This window comes from Pongo abelii, chromosome 19, assembly GCF_028885655.2.
Source record: "Pongo abelii isolate AG06213 chromosome 19, NHGRI_mPonAbe1-v2.0_pri, whole genome shotgun sequence".
NCBI lineage: Eukaryota > Metazoa > Chordata > Mammalia > Primates > Hominidae > Pongo > Pongo abelii.
The window spans coordinates 49,044,962-49,071,585 of record NC_072004.2 but is presented as its reverse complement, the minus strand read 5'-3'; the positions used below and the strand labels follow the sequence as shown (position 1 = coordinate 49,071,585).

General features: G+C 44.2%; 1 protein-coding gene across 12 annotated transcripts in view; it reads left to right on the top strand.

The window, feature by feature from the left end:
- RFFL (ring finger and FYVE like domain containing E3 ubiquitin protein ligase) overlaps nt 1–26,624 on the top strand; it is a 79,317-nt gene that overhangs the window by 42,858 nt on the left and 9,835 nt on the right. For 9 of the 12 annotated variants that reach the window (XM_054536664.1, XM_063718583.1, XM_063718587.1 and 6 more), the window contains 2 exons: nt 19,025–19,212; nt 23,812–24,222. In XM_054536664.1, the coding sequence (XP_054392639.1) occupies nt 19,033–19,212; nt 23,812–24,222 (591 nt within the window). In that variant the 5' untranslated portion in view covers nt 19,025–19,032. Of the gene's footprint in view, nt 1–3,861; nt 4,175–12,166; nt 12,188–19,024; nt 19,213–22,740; nt 22,803–23,811; nt 24,223–26,624 lie in introns of those variants that run through there. The other 3 variants (XM_054536663.2, XM_054536665.2, XM_063718590.1) reach the window with 3 other exon arrangements.

The following is a 26,624-nucleotide window of genomic DNA, read 5'->3' as shown; positions in this document are numbered from 1 at the left end:
TTGTTGTTTTCATGTTTATTTGTATTTGCAGTTCCCATTACAGCACCATTCCAATCCAAAACAACAGTGAAGGCATTGAAGCCTTCTGTGTCTTTTTAGGAAGAGATGGAAGCGACCGTCTTGTTCCTCTTCCAGGCTCTCCTTTTCTGGTTTTGTCCTTCTGTAATAACAATTTAAACCATTTTTCTTTTCTTTGGTTTTTCAAGTAATCTTAGCAGACAAAGAATTCTCTTCAGTCTTTCGTTCAAGGTATCGCTGTGGTTATGTGTGTTTAAAATCCTTAATTTACTGATCATCCTGGAATCATAATTGTGTAGTTTCTGTCTTTTTTTTTTTTTTTTTTTTGAGACAGAGTCTCACTCTGTCAGCCAGGGTGGAGTGCAGTGTGCAATCTTGGCTCACCGCAACCTCTGCCTCCCAGGTTCAAGCGATACTCCTGCCTCAGCCTCCCGAGTAGCTGGGACTATGGGTGTACACCACCACACCCAGCTAATTTTTTGTATTTGTAGTACAGACGGGGTTTTGCCATGTTGGCCAGGCTGGTCTCAAACTCCTGACTTCAGGTGATCCGCCGGCCTCGGCCTCCCAAAGTGCTGCGATTACAGGCGTGAGCCACCGTGCCTCGCCAATTGTGCAATTTTAAGCATGAATTTCTGTCCTTTTTTTTTAAAAAAGCACTCTATTGCTGTTGTCATTAGTTAATAATTCAACAAATATGTGTTGATTACCTGGCATTAAGGCTGAGAATAATGCTGTGAAATAGACTTACTCTTGTTTCCTGTTTCACTTTCCACACCCTAAATATGGAAGAAAAATACTTTAAAAAGAATTATACAGGCCGGGCACAGTGGCTCACTCCTGTAATCCTAGAACTTTGGGAGGCTGAGGCGGGCGGATCACTTGAGGTCAGGAGTTCAAGACCAGCCTGGCCAACATAGTAAAACCCCATCTCTACTAAAAATACAAAAAATTAGCCAGGCATGGTGGCACGTGCCTGTAATCCCAGCTACTCAGGAGGCTGAAGCATGAGAATTGCTTGAACTTGGGAGGTGGAGGTTGCAGTGAGCTGAGATCATGCTACTGCACTCCAGCCTGGGCGACAGAGTGAGACTCTGTCTCAAAAAAAAGAAAAAAAAAAAAAAAGAATTATACAAATTGTTAGCCAGTTGATTAGATACAGTGCTGCTAGAATGCTCTTTCCCCCAGAATGTAATCATTATGAGATTCAAGGACCTTGCCTGTTGTTGTTCCTCTTACGTTCCCCAGAGGTACAGGAGATTCATGCTAAATAGTCTGATAAATCAATTCTGGTTATAAGGAAGTATATAAGATTCTATGAGGCCAGGCATGGTGGCTCACACCTGTACTTCCAACCCTTTGGGAGGCTGAGGTGGGAGGATCACTTGAGCCTGGGAGATTGAGGCTGCAGTGAGCTGTGATCGCACCACTGTACTCCAGCCTGGGTGACAGAGTGAGACCCTGTCTCAAAAAAAAAAAAAAAAAAAGAAAAAAAAAAAGATGTTATGAGAGCACAGACAGGATCAGGAAAGGTTTCCCTGAGGAAATAAATGATATGTAAGGGAGGTGAGGTGGCAGTAGTGCTCCAGACTGAGAGAATAGCTGAATAGCTTGAGGGAGGGAGATTCCTAAAGCCAAAATAACCTTGGTGTTTGAAGAACTGAAAGAACAGGATAGAGTAAGGAGTAAGGCCCTGAGCACTAAGGATTTGCTTTCATTATTATTTACTAGTTACCCAGTGACAACACTTATTTTATTTTTTTTGAGACGGAGTCTTGCTCTGTCTCCCAGGTTGGACTGCAGTGGTGCAATGTCGAGTCACTGCAACCTCCGCCTCCTAGATAAGCGATTCTCCTGCCTCAGCCTCCGTGTAGCTGGGATTACAGGCACCTGTCACCATGCCTGGCTAATTTTTGTTTTTTTAGTAGAGACGAGGTTTCATTGGGATTACAGGCATAAGCCCGCTGTGCCCGGCTGACAACACTTATTAAAAGGAGGGTAGACCAATGTGCTGGCTCATTGCCTGTAATCCCAGCACTTTGGGAGGCCCAGGTAGGATTGCTTGAGGCTAGGAGTTCAAAGACCAGTCTGAGTAACATAGACCCTGTCTCTACAAAAAAATAAAAATAAAAAATTAGCTGGGCAAGGTGGTGGGTACTTGCAGTCCTAGCTACTCAGGGTGCTGAGGTGGGACGATCGCTCAAGGCTGCAGTTTGCTATGATGGTGCCAATGCACTCCAGGCTGGGTGACAGAGACTTGTCTCAATAAATGAATCAATGAAATAAAGCATTAGTTGCAGTTGAGACACTTAAGTCAGAAAAATCTCCTCAAATGGAGCAAAGGTAAGAAGAGAAACTGAAGTACACCTTAAATATCAATTAAAGGCTTTATCTTTAGAAGGTTGGGGGTCTATATCACTGGTACCCTGAACTTGAAACTAGAAATGCAGATGACTTATGGGATGTATAAATTAAAGTTCTGTAGTCCCAGGAATGGTTTTTCTATGTATTATACTTTTTACAAGGTGCTTAAGGTACTTTTTATTGAATCCTACAAAAATCAGACCATTTTAATTCTGATTTTTGTAAGATTATTATGTTAAATAAGACAACAGATGCAAACGTAACAACTAACTTGGCACATTTTAGGTGTTTTATAATGTTTTTACTTTGTTATCTTCTGAGAAAGGACTTCAGGAACCCCAAGTTCTGAATAACTCCCCCAATTTTCCCCTTGTCCGCCATCTGAAATAATAGCACAGAAGATTATGTCATGTCTAAAGTTTCGATCCTTTATATTAAAGTATAACTTGGGGACTGGAGGAGAGAAGAGGCTCTAGTCCTTGTGTCTTTGATGTTACTGACATCTCTGTGTGAATGGAGGCTCTGGAAGCTGGTTTGGAGAGAGGCAAACATTTAATCCTCATGAGCCCATGCCTTATTATAATGACGGCTATTTACTGAATGTCTAACACTGCCCTGTGCTCTTGATGTAAGATTGAAAAGTCCAGTAAAGATATGATCCCCCTTTATACTGAGCACCACCTCTACGTCCAGCCTGTGAGGTGTAGGGAATTTATTCCTGTTACTCTGAAGCTCCTAGTGGCAATTTACTCAAGCTCATTCATTTATTCAGTGTTAGAGCCAGGATTTAAGGTCAGGTCTGACTGATTTTAAAGCCAAAGTAAAACATACTTGGGAACGGCTTTTTTTTCCTCCACCTTTCTCTCCAACTGTTCTGTCTTCTTAAACTTTAGCTCTAAAATAAAATTCTTACCTAGGAAATACACATTTATCCGTTACCCATATCCAAAGGACTGCCTTGGAGGATAGAAAATGTCTATTAGTATTAAAAGCTTTGGAAATGTTTTCCTCCCCTGAGTTTTGGCCTGTGAAATATTCCTTGTTTATGTCCAGCCCATGCACCACTTCAGCAGGGCTCTTTATCCTAATTCAGACCTTGGGTTCTAAAGTTCTACCATATACATGTCTTCTCTGTGACTTAGGTATTCTGAATTCTTTTTTCTTTTCTTTTTCTTTTTCTTTTTTTGAGATGGAGTCTCATTCTGTCGCCAGGCTGGAGTGCAGTGATGTGATCTCAGCTCACTGCAACCTCCGCCTGCTGGGTTCAAGCAATTATCCTGCCTTAGCCTCCTGAGTAGCTGGGACTACAGGTGCATGCCACTACGCCCAGCTAATTTTTTGTATTTTTAGTAGAGATTGCGTTTCACCATGTTGGCCAGGCTGATCTCGAACTCTTGGCCTCAGGTGATCCGCCTGCCTTGGCCTCCCAGAGTGCTGGGATTACAGGTGTGAGCCACTGCGCCTGGCCACTGAATTATTTATTCTAAAATAAATATCTCAGAAATAGTATCACAGAGAACATGCTTCATTGTCCCACCCCCAGCACATGAGACCAGTTAGTAGTGTGGTTTACTTAGCAGGCTGCTTACTTACAAATGCAACAGTTGTCCTATTTTATGCTCATTGTGTTGTCATCAGCATTTTAAATCTCTACAAGTCAGGGTGGGTACCTCAGGCAGGTTTGCTGGAAAATTCCAGTAAACAGTTTCAAAGGAGTTCAAGTTGCTTGCCAGACTAACTTATTTTTAAAAGTAAGCAGCCTTCCAAGTTAAGAGATGATTTTAAATTTCAGGTGAGTTCTCAGGACATTGTGATTTTTAAATTATGTTGTTGGTATAAATCAGCTGTGTCAGGGCCTGTCCCACCAAGGGCCTTGGGTGGTAACAAACCCAAGCTTTGGGTGACCAGAGAGAGGAGAGAGACCTTGGGCTTTCCAGCCAGTAATGCCTATGAAACATGTAGGTCATTAGCATTTTATTTTATTTTATTTATTTTTTTGAGATGAAGTCTGGCTCTGTGGCCCAGGCTGGAGTGCAGTGGTGTGGTCTTGGCTCACTGCAACCTCTGCCTCCCGGGTTCAAGCGATACTTCTCCCTTAGCCTCCTGAGTAGCTGGGACTACAGGCGTGTGCCACCACACCACTAATTTTTGTGTTTTTAGTAGAGACGGGGTTTCACCATGTTGTCTAGGCTGGTCTTGAACTCCTGACCTCAACTGATCTGCCTGCCTTGGCCTCCCAGAGTGCTGGGATTGTAGGAGTGAGCCACAATGCCCAGCCATCATTTTAGAATTATAAGTTTTAGCTGGATGCGGTAAAAAAAATCCTTTCTCAGCCTTCAGGTCTCATCTCAAGTATCACCTACATGAGGAGTCCTCCCTCATTTACACACACCAGCCCACTATGGCTTGAAGTTAACGAGTGAGAAAAGTAGCACAGCATGAATTGGAGAAGTGGTCAGGGTCTTTAACCATGTAAGAAGTGATTATTTTTATTCTAAAATGCAATAGGAGTCCATTAAAGAACTTTTTTTTTGAAGAGTTTTTAAACATTTTTATGTACAAAGAGTTAACATGATTTCTTTCATTGGGTGGATGCCTTGGATAATCCATCCAAGGAAGATCACTTCTAGGAACAAGCAACATTAAAGAGCTTTAAGTGTGTGTGTTGAGGGGAGGAGGGCAGTGGGTGATGCCTTGTGGAGAAATAGTTGGCTAGAGGCAAGAATTAAAGCTAGGAAACCTGTTAGGAGGCTGTTCTTTTACCCAAGAAGCCATTCTAGACTGGAAATTCAGTAGAGCACAAAGTTCCTGCCCTCATGGGGTTTCTATTCTAGTTAGGGAAAGCAGTTAATAAGTAAGCAAATAATATCAGCTAATACCAAATGTTATGGTGAATTTAGAAAATGACATTAAAAGGCTGGGCATGGTAGCTCACACCTGTAATCCCAGAGCTTTGGGAGGCTGAGGCAGGAGGATCCTTAGAGCCCAGGAGTTCGAGATTACTGTGAGCTATGATCAAGCCACTGCACTCCAGCTTGGAGAGAGATCCTATCTCTCTCTCTCTCTCTTTCTCTCTCTCTCACACACACACATACACACACACACACACACAAAGAAGAAAGAAAACGACATTAAAGCTGATGTTTGGATGACAAGAAGGAGCTAAGCATAGGAAGTTCTGGGGAGACCAATCCAGGCAGAAGGAACAAACAACAAATCTAAAGGGCCTAAGGAGGGAAATGTGATTAATACATGAAAGATGATGTTTTAACCTACCAGCAGGGACAGGGGAGATGAAGGTAGGAATTTATGCATCTTTGATTTAAGAAAAGTATTTTTTTTTTTTTTTTTTTTTTTGAGAGAGAGTCTCGCTCTGTGGCCCAGGCTGGAGTGCAGTGGCATGATCTCAGCTCACTGCAACCTCTGCCTTCCAGGTTCAAGTGATTCTCCTACCTCAGCCTCCCAAGTAGCTGGGACTACAGGTGCCTGCCACCATGCCTGGCTAATTTTTTATATTTTTAGTAGAGATGGGGTTTCACCATGTTGGCCAGGCTGGTCTTGAACTCCCGACCTCAAGTGATCTGCCTGCCTTGGCCTCCCAAAGTGCTGGGATTACAGGCGTGAGCCACGGCGCCGGCCAAGAAGGGTATTTAAAGCAACCTGAGATGTGGTTGGAGAGGGAGGCCCAAGACAGCCTGGACACTCACAACATTTAAGAACAGAGGGAGGGGTAAGAAGCAGCAAAAAGGCTTTGAGGTAGGAGGAAAGCCACGGGTGCAGAGTGCTAGAAGCTAAGAGATGTTTAGAGGGGGAGAGTCGCTTGTGTCCAGCATTGCTGAGAGATTAAGATGAGGATAGAGAAGTGTCAATTAGATCTGGCCACTTGGAATTCCCTGGTGACCTTGAAGAGATTAGGAATGGTGGTTGGCTCAAGCTAGATTGAAGGTTTAAGAGTGAATTAGAGGTTAAGAAAGTGGAGTCGGCCAGGCGCAGTGGCTCACGCCTGTAATCCCAGCACTTTGGGAGGTCGAGGTGGGCAGATCACCTGTGGTTGGGAGTTTGAGACCAGTCTGACCAACATCGAGAAACCCTGTCTCTACCAAAAATACAAAATTAGCTGGGCATGGAGGTGTATGCCTGTAATCCCAGATACTCGGGAGGCTGAGGCAGGAGAATTGCTTGAACCCGGGAGGCAGAGGTTGCAGTGAGCTGAGATCGTGCCGTTGCACTCCAGCCTGGGCAACAAGAGTGAAACTCCGTTTCAAAAAAAAAAAAAGAAAGTGGAGTCAAATATTTGGAGAAATTTGATTTAGAGGAGATCGCAGAAAAAGAGCTTTACTGGGGAGGGGGAGAATGTGGGGTCAAAATGGGGTTTTATTTTTTATTTTTTGGTTATTTTTTAACAAATTACAAATATTTGACTAGGTGCTTTAAAAAATCTGTCATTGGCTGGGTGCGGTGGCTCACGCCAAAAGCCCAGCACTTTGGGAGGCCGAGGTGGGCGGATCATGAGGTTAGGAGATCAAGACCATCCTGCCCAACATGGTGAAACCCCGTCTCTACTAAAAATACAAAAATTAGCTGGGTGTGGTGGCGTGTGCCTGTAATCCCAGCTACTCGGGAGGCTGAGGCACGAGAATCGCTTGAACCCAGCAGGCGGAGGTTGCAGTGAGCTGAGATCGCGCCACTGCATTCCAGCCTGGCGACGGAGCGAGACTGCGTCTCAAAGAAACGAAAAGAAAAGAAAAAAATCTGTCATATAGGCTGGGTGCAGGGGCCCACGTCTGTAAACCCAGCACTTTGGGAGGCTGAGGCGGGTGGATTGCTTGAGCCCAGGAGTTCGAGATCAGCCTGGGCAACTTGACGAAACCCCATCTAGACAAAAAAAATAAGAGAAATTAGGTGTGGTGGTGCACGCCTGTAGTCCCAGCTACTCGGCATGCTGTGGCAGGAGGATCACGTAAGCCTGGGAGGTCCAGGTTATAGTGAGCCATAGTCGCATCACTGCACTCCAGCCTGAGCAACAGAGTGAGACACCCTGTCTCAAAACAAAACAAAACACTCATATAAACTTTTAATTCAAATGTAACTAGAGAAGTATATAAATTATAAGTGTACAGTTCGATGAATTTTTACAAAGTCAACATATCTACATAATCAGCGTTCAGATTAAGAAACAGAATGTTACCAGAAGCCCCTTGGGCTGCCTTCCATCTGTAATCCTACCTCACAGGATGACCACTATCCTGATTTTGAACACCATAGTTTGCCTGGTTTTGAATTTTATGTAAAACGAATCATTTCCCATGTATTCATTTGTGCCTCCTGCTTTTGCTCAACATAAGATTCATCTGTACTATTGCATGTATCAGTTGTTTGTTTTTTCTCATTGTTCTGTGAACATATCATAATTCTACCGTTGATGGACCCTTCAGTTGTTTCCAGCTTGAGGCTATTACAGTAGGGCTTCCATGGATATTCCTGTATATACTGTTTGGGTGAATGTATTTCTGTTGGGTATATGCCTGGAAGCAGAATTGCAAAGCCATGGAAAGAGATGTGTGTGCGCGTGTATATGCGTGCGCGCACACACACACAGACACACAAAATTTCCAAATTGGAGTAATTTACACTTCCACCAGTAATATTAGAGTTCCAGTTGCTCTTTTTTCCTTTTTTTTGAGACAGTTTTGCTCTGTCATCCAGGCAGGAATGCAATGGTGCGATCTGGGTTCATTGCAACCTCTGCTTCCCGGGTTCAAGCGATTCTCCTGCCTCAGCCTCCTGAGTAGCTGGGATTATAGGCATGTGCCACCACGCCTGGCTAATTTTTTGTATTTTTAGTAGAGACGAGGTTTCACCATGTTGTCCAGGCTGGTCTCGAACTTCCGACCTCAGGTGATCCGTCTGACTTGGCCTCCCAAAGTGCTGGGATTACAGGTGTGAGCCACCACGCCCAGCTGCTCCAGTTGCTCTTTATCCTTATCAACATTTGCTAGTATCTCTTTTCCATTTTAGCCATTCCAGTGGTGGTAACACTTTGTGGTCGTAATTTGTACTTCCATTATGACAAAGAAGAGTTTTTAACACCTGGGAGATTCTGGAGCATACCTGTATGATGATAGGAAAGTTCCTGTAGAGATGGAAAGCAAAAGCTCAGAGGGGATGGGCCACAGGGTAGACAGATTGATTTTTTAAATTAAATCAGGACTACATCTCAAGAGGGTATGCTTCAGGGTCTAAGTGACCACAGTTCAAAGCTTGGCTTTGCTATCCTCTAGCTATGACCTTTAACAAGTTACTTAAGTTCTCCAAACCTTTTTTTCTCGCCTGAAAATGGGAAGAACTAATCTACCTTGCCAGAATTGTGATGATCACATGAGATAACACTAGGTAAAAGTACCTATCTCAGTGCCTGGCAAATAAGCATTCTTCCAGCAGAGAGTGGCTACTTTCTTCTTTACTTCTCAAAATATGTAATTACTTATTAATTATTTTAGAGAGGCTTAGCCTAAGCCCTGTTGATAGACTTTTCACAGAATTTCCTTTCAAAACCATTGCAATTGTCTTTAATTGCTTTTTAATGATGATATACAAGATGAAACTAAGCCCATTCTGTACTAATGATTCGTAATGTGGGATAGTTTTCTTTATGCACTAACAACATAGATGCTTTTAACCATTCCAGAAATATGTTAGTGACAGTAGGTGTACCACCCTCAATAAACTGGACATGATTCTGTAAGGCTTGCTTTCCAGCCCTTTTCTGATTTGCCATGTCAGAAAGGCATTTCTTTAAGGTTTGGGGGCATTTTATTTAGGTATTTTAAAAGCATTTTTGTAAACTTTTATACAATGGGTGCACCATAAGTGTGTTAATTCCAAGATGTAGCTGTCTATGCTTTTGTATAAAGCCTGTTGTTGCAGAACTACCTTGGTGCACAGAGCAGTTAATTAGAATCAGAATAGATTGGATGAGAACCTCGGGAATTTTTTTACTGCCTTAGTTTTTTGGTGGTTTTGGAGTTACATTGCAAACCAGCATGGCCCTTCTACTCCTCTCTTCCCTTCATGGGAAGACCCATGACAACCACTGATCTGCTTTAAATCATTTGCCTTGGGCAGGTGAACAAGTGGAGAAGTGTTTTAAAACTACTTAGGAATCTAGGACTTAATAGGTAGAAATCACATTATCTATCTTTTTATCACAAGCGGGTCTTCACCTGGACTACCAAGTCTTACTCTACCCTCTTGCCTCTAACTATGACTGTACCAAGCCCACCTGGAATAGGAAATTTATCTTATTCTGTTATTAACACTGTTATTTTCCTGTTCAGCAGGGCTAAGTCTCCCAAGAAATACTAGCATACCTATCAAGCTGACAAAATCCTACATGCTAGCTAGCCATTCTTGCCTCATATCACAAGGTTCTTCCACAGGGAATAGTAAATGTTTTTATTCACTACTGGCCCTACATCTCCCATTTTTCTCCCTTTTAGGGAAAGTGGAAGAGGAGACCCTAGTAGGCTTCAAGCAAGCTCTGTAGGACAGCAGTTAGACACTGTTTTTGAGGATTAAATTGCCAAGTCTGTCTTTTAAGAAGAGGGTGAGGGGAGTTTGGGAAGGAATGTTCAAGCCCTGAGTGAAGATCTGATAATTTTCTTTCAAGATCAGAAGGAGGTTTGTAGATAAGAGAGAAAAGTTTTTCAGTTATCACCTTAGGGAGAATTATTTCTACACCTCACAATTAGTTCCACTTTCAGTCCTTTAATAGCATTATCAAATGCCATGTATGTATATCTATTTAGGGACGAGGAATGAAAAAAATATTCCCAAGAGAAAAGTATTTTAGCTTGTATAGCGTTGCTAGTTACAAACTCTTTCCTTCCGCCCTCTGAAATAACCCTGAACGTTATTAGGGTTAGGGCTTTCCAGTTTGGCAGGAGAGTACTTCTAACTGACCACATTAGGACATGTTTCTTTTTTGGTTTTTAAATATCTGTTAGAGTGGCCGGGCATGGTGGCTCATGCCTGTAATTCCAGCACTTTGGGAGGCTGAGGCAGGCGTATCACCTGAGGTCAGGAGTTCAAGACCAGCCTGGCCAACATGGTGAAACGCCGTCTCTACTAAAAATACAAAATTAGCCAGGTGTAGTGATGCACACCTGTAGTCCCAGCTACGCAGGAGGCTGAGGCAGGAGAATCGCTTGAACCCTGGAGGTGGAGGTTGCAGTGAGCTGAGATCTTGCCGTTGCACTCTAGCCTGGGTGACAAGAGTGAAACTCCGTCTCAAAAAAGAAAAAATTTATATATATATATATATAGTAAAATATATATATATAGATATAAATATCTATAGATATAGATACAGATATAGATATATAAAGAGTAAAAGCCTAGTCAGCTGACTTTGGCAAACCTGTTCTGTTAGACTGAGCAGGTCTAAGGTATGTTAACACTGGAGAATCTTGCCACTACCTGATCTTTCCTGTAATAACCCCCTTTTCCACATATGTATATTCCTAGCATAAGACTTCATTCTCCACCTAAACTTGGAGACTGTGGGGTAACAGAATGGCAATTTTTTTTTTTTTGAGATGGAGTCTCGCTCTGTTGCCCAGGCTGGAGTGCAGTGGTGCAATCTCGGCTCACTGCAACTGCCGCCTCTTGGGTTCAAGTGATTCTCCTGCCTCAGCCTCCTGAGTAGCTGGGACTACAGGCGTGTGCCACCACGCCCGGCTAATTTTTGTATTTTTAGTAGAGACGGGGTTTCACCATGTTAGCCAGGACTGGTCTCACTCTCCTGACCTTGTGATCCACCCACATTGGCCTCACAAAGTGCTGAGATTACAGGCCTGAGCCACCGCGCCCAGCCAGCCTCCTTTTTAAAAGTAGCCAAATACTTGAATAGGCTGATAGCTCTTCTTTCAGAGATGTTCAGAAGAGGCACTTAAGGTTAGAACCAAAGTTAAGAAAATAAAAATAGTGTGGAGGAAGATGGGTTCTCTTGACTCCAGCTAAAGAAGAGTTTTCTTCTGTCTTGTATCAAGATGTTCGAGTTGAGCTATATGCCTTTCAAGGCCCCAAATCCCCTTGGGACAAGGACCTAGTCAAAATCACTTTTGGTGTTTCCAGTACCCACAATATAGCTGGTGCTTTGTAAGTACTTGTTAAAGTACATTGATTTTTGCCGGGCGTGGTGGCTCCCACTTGTAATCTCAGCACTTTGGGAGGCCAAAGCAGTTGAATCACCTGAGGTCAGGAGTTTGAGACGAGGCTGGCCAACATGGAGAAACCCTGTCTCTACTAAAACTACAAAAATTAGCTGGGTGTGGTAACTCCCTGTTGTCCCAGCTACTCGGGAGGCTGAGGCAGGAGAATCACTTCAGCATGGGAGGTGGCGGTTGCAGTGAGCCAAGATCACGCCATTGCACTCCAGCCTGGGTGACAGAGTGAGACTCTGTCTCAAGGAAAAAAAAAAAAAAAAGTATGTGGATTTAAACAATATATAACTTTCCAGTTTTTCCTACTGATTGTGCCTTACCAGGTGGGTCTGCCTATTTTGTGCAAAGTCCTTTTAGGAAAAATTTACAACCTGTAGATTCCTTGTGTGGAACAAAAGTTTATTTTTTTCTTGTGGCTAAATCTATCTCCCCTTTCCTTTTTTATTTTTTTAATTTTTGAGACAGGAACTTGCTCTGTGGTGCCTAGACTAGAGTGTGCTGTGGCACGATCATAGCTCACTACATCCTCCTGGACTCAAGTGATCCTCTGTCCTCAGCCTCTCACATAGCTGGGACTACAGGTGCGTGCCACCATGCCCAGCTAATTATTATTATTTTTATTTTTTTATTTTTTATTTTTTTGAGACAGAGTCTTGCTCTGTCGCCCAGGCTGGAGTACAGTGGCGCGATCTCGGCTCACTGCAAGCTCCGCCTCCCGGCTTCACGCCATTCTCCTGCCTCAGCCTCCCGGGTAGCTGGGACTACAGGCGCCCGCCACCACGTCTGGCTAATTTTTTTGTATTTTCAGTAGAGACGGGGTTTCACTGTGTTAGCCAGGATGGTCTCGATCTCCTGACCTCGTGATCCGCCCACCTCGGCCTCCCAGAGTGCTGGGATTACAGGTGTGAGCCACTGTGCCTGGCCTATTATTATTATTTTTTATAGAGATGGAGTCTCAGTGTGTTGCTCAGGTTGATCATGAATTCCTGGCATCAAGTGATTCTCCTGCCTTGGCCTCCCAACATGCTGGGGTTATAGATGTGAGCCACTGTGCTCGGCCCCTTTCCTGTTTATTTCATACTTTCACTTTTCTATTGCTAATACTATAAACTTATATTTGGTTACACCTGCCTTCACCTCTGCCCCACTGACTGGTGAATGAGGTGACTTTTATCCTGCCTGGGAATAGACCTGCCCCCTAATCTGATCACATGATCACTTCTTTTTCTTATGTATGTATGTATTTATTTATTTTTGAGACAGAGTTTCACTCAAAATGCCCAGGCTGGAGTGCAATGGTGTGATCTTGGCTCACTGCAACTTCCACCTCCCGGGTTCAAGTGATTCTCTTGTCTCAGCTTCCCCAGTAGCTTGGATTACAGGCGCGTGCTACCATGCCCGGGTAATTTTGTATTTTTAGTAGAGATGGGGTTTCACCATGCTGGCCAGGCTGGTCTCGAACTCCTGACCTCAGGTGATCTGCCCACCTTGGCCTCCCAAAGTGCTGGGATTACAGCCATGAGCCACCGTGCCCAGCCGTATCACTTCTTTTTCTACTCCAGCCTTTACTCCTACCCCAATCATTTATTGCCAGCTTCGCTTCCTCTATAGTCTCTTAATCTTTTGGGGACTCCTCAGCAGTTTGTGAATATGTCCACATTTATCCTGGTGACACTGGATCTTCTTTAGCAACTGCCTTCTCTCTTCCTTTCATTTTACAGTCAAGTTTCTTGAAATAATAATTTATCCTTGGAATTGTGTGAATTCTTACTTCTCATTCACTTTTCAAGCTATGATTATCAGCTTCTTTCTTCCTAAACTGCTTAGGCAAAGAGCACACATGGACACTTTCCTAAACCTTAGTCCATTGGACATTTTGCATTCTTCCTTGTATTCTGTTCTCTGAGACATTTGACAGCGTTGATAATTTCTTCTTGAAACTAAAAACACTCTTCCAGTTCCCCCTGCTCTGAGCATTCTTTTTTCCTCTTTTCTGCTGTGGGCTTTCCCCTGCTTGCCCTATAGACGTGGTTTTCCCATGCCTTCTTCTCTTCTGACCCAGACCATCTAATCAGCCTCTGGCCCCACTCTGGCTTTACGTACTTCCAGTGGGCCATGTGTTCCCAAACCTTTATCTTCAGCCCAAACATGTACCCGCATATACATCAGCATGTCCCATGAGTACAAAACTCAACTCATCATCTTAACCCGTCCCTCTTCTCCACACACAGATACATGCCTCCTCCTGAGGGCTTCATTTCAGTAAGTAATTCCACCATCTATTCTGTTGTAATTCAGAGACCCTAGACTTTGTCCTAGACTCTCTTTTCTCTCCCCCTTCTCTCCCCTGCTAGTTCATTCTGCTCATTCTATCAGATCTGCACCTTTTAAAAATTTCCATATTTACACATCTTGCCTCTCTACTGCAGCAACTTCCTGCTTCCAGCTGGCCCCTTGCTGATCTGTCCCAGACACTGCTTATAAGTGTGCACTCTAATATGCAAATGAGACAACAAAATGCCCTAATTGTGTCCCATTACGTATAGGATCCAGTCCAGGTTCCTTACCAGGGAATACAAGGTTTTTCCTGGCTCTTTGTTTACTACTTGTACCCTCATCTACTCCCTCCCTTGCCCCCTGACCCAACCAAGCATGTTGTAGTTTCTTTTTCTTTTTTTTTTGAGACGGAGTCTCGCTCTGTCGCCCAGGCTGGAGTGCAGTGGTGCGATCTCGGGCTCACGGCAAGCTCCGCGTCCCGGGCTCACGGCAAGCTCCGCGTCCCGGGTTCACGCCATTCTCCTTCCTCAGCCTCCTGAGTGAGCTGGGACTACAGGCGTCCGCCACCATGCCTGGCTAATTTTTTGTATTTTTAGTAGAGATGGGGTTTCACCCTGTTAGCCTGGATCGTCTCGGTCTCCGACTTCGTGATCCTCCTGCCTCGGCCTGCCAAAGTGCTGGGATTACAGGCGTGAGCCACCGTGGCCAGCTGCATTTTGTAGTTTCTTTAATGCCATGGTGCATATTACTTGTTTTCTGTTGTTGAAAATTCCTTCTCTTCTTGACTTTCTGGTAAAGTCCTAGTTACTCCCACATCATGATAGGATCTGCGGCACCTCATTTGAAAAGTCTTCTCTGGTCACCCCTCTGCCCCTGTAGAGCTGATCATTTCCCTCTGTGTAGCCTCCCAATAATACATGGTGCAAACCTCCGTTAAAGCACTGATCACCCTGAAATTTCAATTTTTGGTTTACATTTCTAGTACCCTGACTAGACCATGAACTCCTTGAGGGTAGGTACTTTACCTTCCTTACCTAGCACTGGAAACAGCAAGGTGCTGGTTTCAGTAAAAGTTGCATGCATCATGAATGAGTAGAGAATTTAACAGAAGTTAGTGAATTGGCCAGGTGTGGTGGCTCACGCCTGTAATCCCAGCACTTTGGGAGGCTGTGGCAGGCGGATCACCTGAGGTCAGGAGTTTGAGACCAGCCTGGCCAACATGGTGAAACCCCGTCTCTACTAAAAATACAAAAATTAGCCAGGCATGGTAGCAGGCGCCTGTAATCCCAGCTACTCGGGAGGCTGAGGCAGGAGAATCACTTGAACCTGGGAGGCAGAGGTTGCAGTGAGCTGAGATCATGCCACTGCACTCCAGCCTGGGCGACAGAGAGAGACTCCATCCCCCAAAAAAGTTAGTGAATTGCCTACAACCTTGTCCTCTTTGCAGGGGACAAGCCCAGAAAGCCAGATGGTAATTGTTGTGAAATCTGTAGGTTTATTAGGTTTATTTTGTACCTTTGCCTTCCCAGAAAAATTGTAGTTAAAAGCATTGTTATAAATGTGGATAACAACAACTAACGTTTATATAGTGCTTTATAGCATACAGACTGTCCAGAGGAGAAAAATGAAGTACAGAAAGTCTATTACTTGTTAGAGGTAGGTAACACAGCCCTTAAGTAGTAGAGCAGGACTTAGGACTGAGGCCTTCTTATTCCAGATTCTATATTCTTTTTATTATTACATACTGTCTCAGATTTGTCTGTCAACATGTGATTTAAAGAATTACAAAATTTGGCTGGGCATGGTGGCTCACACCTGTAATGCCAGCACTTTGGGAGGCCGAGGCAGGTGGATCACTTGAGGTCAGGAGTTTGAGACCAGCCTGGGCAATATGACAAAACCCAGTCTCTACTAAAAATACAAAAATTGGCTGGGCATGGTGGCTCATGCCTGTAATCCCAGCACTTTGGGAGGCTGAGGCGGGCGGATCATGAGGTCAGGAGATTGAGACTATCCTGGCTAACACGGTGAAACCCCGTCTCTACTAAAAATACAAAAAATTAGCCAGGTGTGGTGGTGGGTGCCTGTAGTCCCAGCTACTTGGGAGGCTGAGGCAGGAGAATGGTGTGAACCCGGGAGGCGGAGCTTGCAGTGAGCTGAGATCATGCCACTGCACTCCAGCCTGGGCGACAGGGCAAGACTCCGTCTCAAAAACAAAAAAACAAAAATTAGCTGGGCATGATGACAGGTGCCTGTAATCCCAGCTACTCAGGAAGCTGAGGCAGGAGAATCACTTAAACCTGGGAGGCGGCGGTTTCAGTGAGCTGAGATCATGCCACTCCACTCCAGCCTGGGTGACAGAGTGAGACCCCTGTCTCAAAAAAAAAAAAAAAAAAATTACAAAATATCTATTTCAGAGGGCTATTCCTCCTCTGTTGTCCCCATTTCTCTTGGCAGCAAAGAACTCATTTACTTTATCATACACACACTCTGTGAAGAACTCTTTACTTCATTATTCCATGTGAACTGTTAATTGCAAGTAAAGGCAGATTACTTGCAATTCTTATTCTAGGAACTTAAGTTCCTCTTCTGGGAACTTAGAACCCTCAGACAGGTTATATCGCGTCAGAGAGAAATGTTTCTGATGTGCTGAAGATTGAACAAATGTGTGATTAGTTAAGACTTAGATATTGTATATGATTAATTCATTTGCTAGTTCTTGTTGAGCTACCTGTCTAACTGGGCACCGTTAGACTATCACAATCCCTGTTGTCGTGGAGGTCACAGGCAAGTTGGGGAGACAGGTGTTAATCAGGGACCCCTGCAAGGGAGCGAATTGTATCACAGGTGCAGTGGAGGCAGTGTTGGAAAGCTAAAAAGGACCTAGAGAAGTGAAGAGGCCTGAGGTTATGAGCTATTTGACCTAGGAAGTTACTTCCCCTTGCTGGTTCTCATTCTTTTTTCCTCTATAAAATGACCCAGGTTGAATCAGTTGGCTTCTTAGTTCCTTCCAGCTTATGAAAGTGCCCTTGTTAAAACAATGAGTCAGGAGACAGCAGAGCATTCTATTGTGTGAACTGAGTATCGAGTAATAACACTAAATGTTTCATTTATTGTCTCTGTAAGCAAAGAATTCAGGCTCAAAGTGTCTACATGGGCTGCTTTAGTCTACTGAGAAAAACATACTCATATCTCACATCAATGCTTGGCATTTGAGTGGGCCCTCTTAAAATTGTTAGGTTATTCTGACATTTGAGGGATTGGATCCAGATCCTCTTTGTTTTGTGATCGTAAAAATCATCAGCCCTTTGTCCCCAGTACCTGCATTTGATATGTACAATGGGAGTAATAAACCAACACTTTTTTTTTTTTGAGACAAGGTCTCACTTTGTCACCCAGGCTGGAGTGTAGTGGTGCAGTGGCATGATCTCGGCTCACTGCCATCTCTGCCTCTCAGGCTCTCACCTCAGCCTCCTGAGTTGCTGGATTACAGGTGTGTGCCACCACACCTGGCTGATTTTTGTATTTTTTTGTAGAGATGGGATTTTGCCATGTTGGCCAGACTGGTCTTGAAGTCCTGAGCTCAAGCAATCTTCCCACCTTGGCTTCCCAAAGTGCTGGGATTATAGGCGTGAGCCACCACACCTGGCCAACACTTCTTTTTTTTTGAGATGGAGTTTTGCTCTTGTCACCCAGGCTGGAGTGCAATGGCACGATCGCCCGTCACTGCAACCTCTGCCTCCTGAGTTCAAGCAATTCTCCAGCCTCAGCCTCCCAAGTAGCTGGGATTACAGGCGCCTGCCACCCCGCCCAGCTAATTTTTGTATTTTTAGTAGAGACAGGGTTTCACCATGTTGGCCAGGCTGCTGTCGAACTCCTGACCTCAGGTGATCCACCCGCCTTGGCCTCCCAAAGTGCTGGGATTACAGGAGTGAGCCACCACACCTGGCCCAAAACTTTTTTTTTTTTGAGACGGAGTTTCACTCTTGTTGCCCAGGCTAGAGTGCAGTGGCGCGATCTGGGGTCACCACAACCTCCACTTCCCGGGTTCAAGCCATTCTTCTGCCTCAGCCTTCCGAGTAGCTGGGATTTCAGGCATGTGCCACCACACCCGGCTAATTTTGTATTTTTAGTAGAGATGGAGTTTCTCCATGTTGGTCAGGCTGGTCTCGAACTCCCGACCTCCGGTGATCCACTCGCCTCAGTCTCCCAAAGTGCTGGGATTACAGGCATGAGCCACTGCCCCTGGCTCCGAACACTTCTTAATAAACCTACAGAGGTTCTGATTCAGTAAGGAAGCAAATATTTGTTGAGCTTCTTCTATGTGGACAACAGTGCTAGGGAACAGTACTGTACATAATGAATAAATATCCCCTGCCCTGGAGGAATTTATGGCTTAGTAGTAGAAAATAAAGAGCAAGATATACCTGTGCAAGAAAGTATAATAGGTTCTGTGACAGAAGTTTATCTAGGATTGGGGGTACAAATGTAAGAGTAGTTTTACTGGCTGGCAGGAGGGGAAATCAATGAATGGACAACATAGTATAGGGAAAAGGATGTTAGGTTTGGAGTCAGAAAATCTGGGTTTGTAGAATCTCAACTCTGTATATGAGCTCTCTATATATTAGCTATATATTTGATTTCTTTGAGTATGAGTTGCATCATTTATATAAAGCAGTGAACAATAGTCTTCCCCAGCTCAGCGCCATGGCTCACGCCTTAATCCTAACACTTTGGGAGGCCGAAGTGGGCCGATCACAAGGTCAGGAGTTCGAGACTAGCCTGGCCAATGTGGTGAAATCCCATCTCTACTAAAAATACAAAAAAGCCGGGCGTGGTGGCGGGCACCTGTAATCCCAGCTACTCGGGAGGCTGAGGCTGGAGAATCGCTTGAACCCAGGAGGCGGAGGTTGCGGTGAGCTGAGATCATGCCACTGCACTCTAGCCTGGGCAACAAGAGCAAAACTCCATCTCAAAAAGAAGAAAAAAAAAAATCTGTGATCATTGAAAGCACACCCTCCCCTCTACCTTGGTGGCATGTGTGCATTGAGTATCACTGCTCACCTGTGTTCTTGGACATCAAAAGGACAGTAGAGGTGTGTCTTAACTCTGACTTTTTCCCCTTTCCTCCCTTGCACCAGATTTTATCATGTGGGCAACCTGCTGCAACTGGTTCTGCCTGGATGGACAGCCTGAGGAGGTCCCACCACCCCAGGGAGCCAGGATGCAGGCCTATTCCAACCCTGGGTACAGCTCCTTCCCTTCCCCAACAGGCTTGGAACCAAGCTGCAAGTCCTGTGGGGCTCACTTTGCAAACACGGCCAGGAAGGTGAGTGCTGACTTCTTGGCCTGCTCTGCCACTGCAGCCTATGGACCATGGGCAAGCGCCGCTGACCCCTCTGAATGCCTGCAACCTTGCCTTTCCCTGTGTGATGCTGGTGACCCAGACCTATCCCTTTCACAAAAATGTTGAAGAAGAACTGAGTAAAAGCAAAAGCAAAGCATGTCAGCATAGATTTGGAGTCAGTAGACCTAAATTCAGTTATCAGCTTTGCTACTTACTAGCTATATGATTTAACCTCTCTTGAGATTCAGTTTCCCTGTTATAAAATGGGGATGATTGTAGTCCTCATCTTTCAGGGTTGTGGGAATAAAGTGAGACAAGAAAACCATGAAAGGTGCCTAGCACGATGCTTAGAATGTCGTAGGCACTTGATGTTATTTCCTTCGTTAGCCACCATCACAAAAGGCCTGATTGCAGATTAACTTGTTCTTTTTATCAAAAACAATGTTAAGGATGCCTCAGGTACATGAAGACCATAACAAAGATTGGAGCTTATTTACTGTAGCAGATTTCATTTGAAATACTTGGGAGCCATGCTTCCCAAATGAGTGAGCTGGAAATAAAATTACTGGCTAGATAATGGTGTCTAGGTGTGCACCTTCCCTCTTCCAGAGGCAGTGAGTTATCTGTGATCAAGCATGACTAGGGCAGAAGGTAAACCCTCACCTGGATAAAGAACTCCTGTATTCTGCATTTTTTCTGCAGAATGAGAGGTTTGCAGCTCAGAATAAATGATGGGATATGATGTTAAAATGGTGATCATGGGAAATTTGAGAGGAAATCATAGTTTTAAACCATCTGCTATGTGCAAAGGACTGTTTAAGGAATTTAAATTTTTTTATTTCACTTAATCCTCACAATAGCTATGATATAGGTTTTAGAATCTCCCAAATCCCATTTTACATATGAGAAACTAGGGCTCAAGGTTTAAAATTTAAGAAGAATATTGAATGTGTTAAATTCCTGACAAATAGCATAAGACATATTAAAATACTCATTCTTTTCCCTTGACTTCAGTAGTGCTCAAGATCACATAGTTATTAAATGACAGAGCCGGGATTCAAACCCAGGTCCTTGATTCCAAAGCCCCCTCCCAGAAGACATTCAGCATGTCGAGTAGAAGATGACAGTTACAGGCCTGGGTGCCTAGGAAAGCATGGCAATGATTAAAATAAGGTGCTTTTTTTTATTTATTGGAAAATGAATTACTGAATATCTACTGTGTATCAGGAATTTCCTGGGCTAGGGAGGCAGAGCTGAAGAAGGCCATTGCTGCTTAACAGGGAGCTTGCAGTCGGACAGGGAGGTGAGGACAGTGTACACCATACGATGTGACAAAAGAAAAGTGTGTGTAACAAGAAGAGCTTCTGTGAGGGGAAGAAAAATTCCAGTTTGGATGGTAAAAGATGGTTATTGGTACAATATTTTCTTGCTACAATATTTTCTTGCTACAAAAGTATGAATTAATTTTGTGCAATTTACAGTGAATTTTGTGAATATTAAGGGTGTTTTCATCTATGAGAATTTTTCATTTGTAATTTCATGCTTAAGTGGATCAGCATTCTTATCTTAAGGGTTTGGCATTTAACAGCCAGGGGCTTTCAAAATGTCTTTTTCTAGAAGTGCTTGAATTGAAATGATTACATGGATCCTACTGTCTTTTTCTTTTCCTTTTTCTTCATTATGGTCAGTATTTTCTGAAAGCTTATTGGGTGCAAAGCACAGATAACATTCAGGACTTTATAGACAGACTATAAGTAAGATGTGGCCCTTGCATTCCCTGAGTTTTCAGTCCTAAAGAGAAATGGCAGGCTGTACTTTTGCCACAAGCCAAATACCCCATCTCTGTTGGTAATACCTCCCTGTGGTTTAGCAGCGACCCTGACAGTTTTGGAGGGAGTCTGGCACCCAGCCTCTTTAGTTGGACCAGTTGGAGGATGAGGTTATGCTTGGAGCCATGGAAGTGATATTCAGATCTCAGAGTGTTAAGAGAGGACTGGGTCTTAGGTGCTGGTAAGGGGAAAGAAAAAGGTAACCGTGTTACCTTTTCTGGAGCATCCACCTTGTGCTAACGTTTTATATACATTCCCTCATGTAATATTTCCCATATTCCAGGGAATAGGGTGGGAGGGAGTAGGAGCAAGGGAAGGGCAGTTAGCAAATGGGAGCCAGCAGAATCCTGCACACGGCATCCTTGAAGGGTGGTGTCGGCCTGAGGCACCACGGCCAGTTCTGTGATGCTGGATATCTCAGTACACTCTGGGCGTTTCTGCAGGCATGTTGGTTGCCTCCACTAATTCATCTTTCATGCTACCTGGTTACTCAGTTGTTTTGAACCATTCGGTAGAATTTATACATAAGCGTGTCCTTTGCTCATTCTGCCTGCATTTGTTGACAGCCCTTTTTTCCTTTCTTCTTCTTCTCTCCTGCCACTGCAAACCGGAGTTTTAGCCTCAAGCCCTATCCTGTTCCTGTAGGGTATGTTTCAGATGCCAGCTTATTTCGGAGTTCCCTGTGAGCCAGCGGGTGCATAGAAGCTAGGTTGTTGTCTGCATTCTGATCTTGCATCCAACAAGCCACACACATTTGAAGAAAGAATAGAGAGTTGTTTGGATCTGGCTGATTGAGCAATGCAGGCTTTATAATTGTGTCAAGCTAGGTCTTGTCCAACTGCATCGACTTAAGTAATATTCCATGTCAGGCCCACAGGTTTATGGCATTGAAGCCTCTTTGTTTCAGTCTCAGTCATCCTAAACAGACTTCATTTCCCAATAGAAAAGCTTTAGATGTGAATGAACCCCAAATACCCGAAAACATCCATTTTCTGCCTGCATGGTTACTGGTCCCAGAACCGTTAACAATGCTAGTGCAGCCATGCATCCTTTTAAGTCCGTCTCTGAACAGTATTGTTTGGTTATAACTGTGTGGAGAATTAGGGAGCTTGATATATGTCCCTTTGCAATGCCTTCTAAGTCTTAATAGCCAAAACTGGGTGGTAAATATTTTTTCCTTTTCCCTTTACTATGTGAATGATACTTAGACAAAACTTATATAACTATCTTAACTATGCAGACATTTACTTCAGCCCAGAGTGTCTGTGATCTTGACTATGAGAATCTTGTCTCTAGAGCTTTCTTTTTTAGCTTGAACAGCTTTCTATATTTCGAAAAGATTGACCAGAAATATTTAAGTTATTTCTTAAGTCAACACAGGATGAAAAGTTTTTAACTTCTTTAAAGGATTAGTGAGGGTGCCCTCGAGGCCAATCCCAGTGTGCTCAGGAATTACCTCTCTTGTTGGGGGTGTGACATGCTCTTGGCCAGAACAGAGCTCAGCCAGATGTCACTGTGCTTGCTCAGCCTGTGGGGTGAGAGGCCGAGGATTGCTTCCTGTGGGCTGAGTAAGCCTTCCTGTGTTGTCAGCGACTGCCAGAGTAGCTGCTGCCAGGCAGTACCAGCTTGCCCATCAGGCGCTCTTGTTGCCTAACTGAGACACTCTGTGCTTTCAGGAACGAGAGTACCCTGATGTCCAGACGGCTTCCCGTCGCTGTCTAAATATTTGTCTTGGATATGCTCGTAAGCACCACTGGGTTCCCAGCACTCTGAATGGGCCTTCCTGGAGTGGGGAGCCTGTGTCGATGGGGCATAGGGTGGGGAATTTGGAGATGGGAAGCCAGGCCCTTGACTCAGAACTGCTCTGTGCTTGAATGGAACTGAGCTATGCAGTATGGCCTGGTGGAAAGAATGTGATCATGGGCATTAGCCTCCGACAGACCTTGAGTGTGAATACCCACTCTCCTGTTTATTGCCTGACCTTGAATACAATAGTTGATCTCCCTAAGCCTCGGTTGCTTTGTCTGTGAATCAGGGAAGAACACTAATACCTACTTTGCAATGTTGCTCTGAGAATTAAATGACAAGCTAGCATATAGAAGCACCTCAATAAATTAATAGTAATTGTAACAACCACCACCACCATAACCTTCATGCAGAAATAATTAACAGTTTAGGATTTGAATCCTGGCTCTTGCCGTTAGGTAATATTTCGTAGCTGTAATAAAACAGCTTACACTTGTTGAGGACTCATTTTGTGTTAGATATGCTAAATGGGTTCTCTCTTAATCTTCACAACAACCCCATGAGGTAGATACTGTTATCACCCCCATTTTACAGATGTGGAAACTGAGCACCAGAGAGGCTAAATTACACACCCAAGGTGACACTGCAAGAAATAAGGGAGGTAGGCTTAATAAAAATGCAGAGCTTTTTGATTCTAAAGCTGATGGTCTTGATTAATACCTCAGGTGCTTCATGAGTAAATAAACTAAGCCTCAAATTAAATAATAAATGTGAAGTGTCCTGTACATGGATATACACAATACACACTGGAGGTCTGCCACCCCTGAGTGGCTTTTAGTCTAAAATCTGAAAGTTGCTTGCACCCTTAGATATGTGAGAGAGCTTAGTAAAAGTAAGAGTGACTGGAGGAGATCCTGCTGGGCTTGGCAGCTCTGAAGCTGCCATCTCACTCTCTGTCTTGTTCTGTCAATCTGACATGGTTTCCTGTGTCTTTTGCTCTAAGCAGCAGACCTGCTTGGACTGTAAGAAAAATTTCTGCATGACCTGTTCGAGCCAAGTGGGGAATGGGCCCCGCCTCTGCCTTCTCTGCCAACGGTTTCGAGCTACAGCCTTTCAGCGAGAGGAGCTCATGAAGATGAAGGTGAAGGACTTGAGGGACTATCTCAGCCTTCATGACATCTCTACCGAAATGTGCCGGGAGAAAGAAGAGCTGGTGCTCTTGGTCCTTGGCCAGCAGCCTATAATCTCCCAGGAGGACAGGACTTGTGCCTCCACCTTGTCCCCAGACTTTCCTGAGCAGCAGGCCTTCCTGACCCAGCCTCACTCCAGCATGGTTCCACCTACCTCACCCAACCTCCCCTCTTCATCTGCACAAGCCACCTCTGTTCCCCCAGCCCAGGTTCAGGAGAATCAGCAGGTAAGGGCCCATTTGTAGTCTCTGCCAGTCTGTGCCAGTTTGAGGGCTCATTTTCATTTTCCTCTCCTGCCTTTGTTGTGAGAATGGGGTATAAGGCTAAGTGTTCTGATTATGTGAAGCCTTTCTGACTACTGGTGCACCAAGTGTTTTCTGGGTATCAGACTCATGTTTTGGCTTTCTTCAGAGATGATATGCACAGTACCAATTTTTTTTGTTTGTTTTTTGTTTTTAATACACACATATCCTAGTTAGACATTTTTTAAAGTTCATCATTCCAGAAATATTTTGAGAAAAGTAACCATTAAGCCATCAAATTTAGTTCTGTTCCAATTTGTCTTTCAACTTAACTCCTTTGTTGCAGTCTTCATTGGCTGGATTGGAAACTTAGTTCCTTAGTAACCATCACAAGGAATATAGGAAAGCAAAGGGCTATATGGAGGCAAGGGAGGGTGGGGAAACAGACAAAGACACTGCTTCTCTTACCAGTCACTGGCTGGAAGCAGGAGTAGTTGGCACGCTGTACTTGCATGCTGCTGCTTCATTATCCTGGGGGGCTTGGAAGTGGTAAGCTAAGAGCAGCACATCAACTGAATCATGACCCAGGCCTGGGGAGTATAGAAATGAGTAATATACTGTCTCTGTCCTCAAAAAGCCACCAGAAGAGGGAAGGTAGACAGGTAGACCAACTAACTACTGGATTAGAGTGAGGCCAGCGGACATAACTGTTGTATAAGAAGTGATGATGTTGCACAAGTGCCTTAAGTGACTCTGTTATTTATAGCAGCGGCCCCTAACCTTTTTGGCACCAAGGACTGGTTTTGTGGAGGACAATTTTTCCACAGACTGGGGTGCATTGGTTTCGGGATGAAACTATTCCACCCAGATCATCAGGCATTAGTTAGATTTTCATAAGGAGCATGCATCCTAGATCCCTCGCATGCACAGTTCACAACAGAGTTCACACTTCTATGAGAATCTAATGCCACCGCTGATCTGACAGGAGGCAAAGCTCAGGCAGTAATGCTCACTTGCCAGCCACTCACCTCCTGCTGTGCATCCGGGTTCCTAACAAGCCATGGACCAGTACCAGTCTGTGGCCCAGGGGTTGGGGACCCTTGATCTATAGGGCTTGGGCAATATGGGGGAATTAGGAACTACAAGATCCAATTTCCACATCCACTTTTGTCACTGACTTCTTGGTCCCCTTGGGCAAATGTTGAGCCTACAACAATGAAATGGGGTTAGTAATCACAGACCACTTTTGATCTTGCCAGGATGTTGAGAGACCTGAATGCGTGATACCATGTCTAAAAGAGCTCCGAGTTACTTAGAGCTGGTATAGTGCTAGTGCTGTTGGTTCCCATACATGATGTGGATGGCTGCTGCCACTTGTTTATGATCACCTCCTTTGCCAGGACTGGGTCCCCTGATTCAGCTCTTGACAACCACTGAGGCATAAAGGCCAATGTGATAGCATAATTTAACTGCAGTAAAATCATTTAACTCCCTTTTTGGCCCGAACATGTTTTTCTCCACAGCTGGACTTTAACTCTTTCCTAAGCTCTGACTCTTGGTCTGCTAGACAGAATTTAACTCCTGCTATACATTCTTCCCTTTGCTTGTGTTTTTTTTTTTTTTCACTCTATGTATAAGGAGCCAGGAGAAGAACTTGAGGAATTCTTTTTCTGTAAAGAACCTTGGCTGGGCATGGTGGTTCATGCCTGTAATCCCAGCACTTTGGGAGGCTGAGGCAGGTGGATCATTTGAGCCCAGGCATTTGAGACTAGCCTGGCAACATGGCAAAACCCTGTCTCTACAAAAAATACAAAAATTAGCTGGGTGTGGTGGTGGGCACCTGTAGCTACTCAAGAGGCTGAGGTGGGAGGATCATTTAAGCCTGGGAGGTCGAGGCTGCAGTGAACCATGATCATGCCACCACACTCCAGCCTGGGCAACAGAGTGAGATCCTGTCTCAGAAAACAAAAACAAAAAACCAACCAAACCTTCAGGTAGATTTTTCAATGAAAGATTATAAGCTTCCTGTCATTAACCAGAAATTTCCAGATTGCACCTAAAGGTCACCCTACATACAAGATCTAAGTGGGTACTTTTCCTCTGAGATTTTCAAGAGACCTTAATGTCTGCTTACATCCCCTGTTCTGGTGAGAGCTGCACTTTGCAAGCAGGAAAAACAGGCATGGAAGAATTAAGTAACTTACGCAGTGCTGTCTGACAAGTTCACAAGTGAGCTGCACCTAGAATGTAAATTTCCTTATAATACTTGCTCAACCAGAGTTCTTTCTTTCACCTTTAGTGCCCTAGCAATCAATAGTTGCTAGGCAAGGAAGTGTATACAATAAGCACAACTGTGGACAGGTACTAGTTTTGGGTTTTTATTTAGC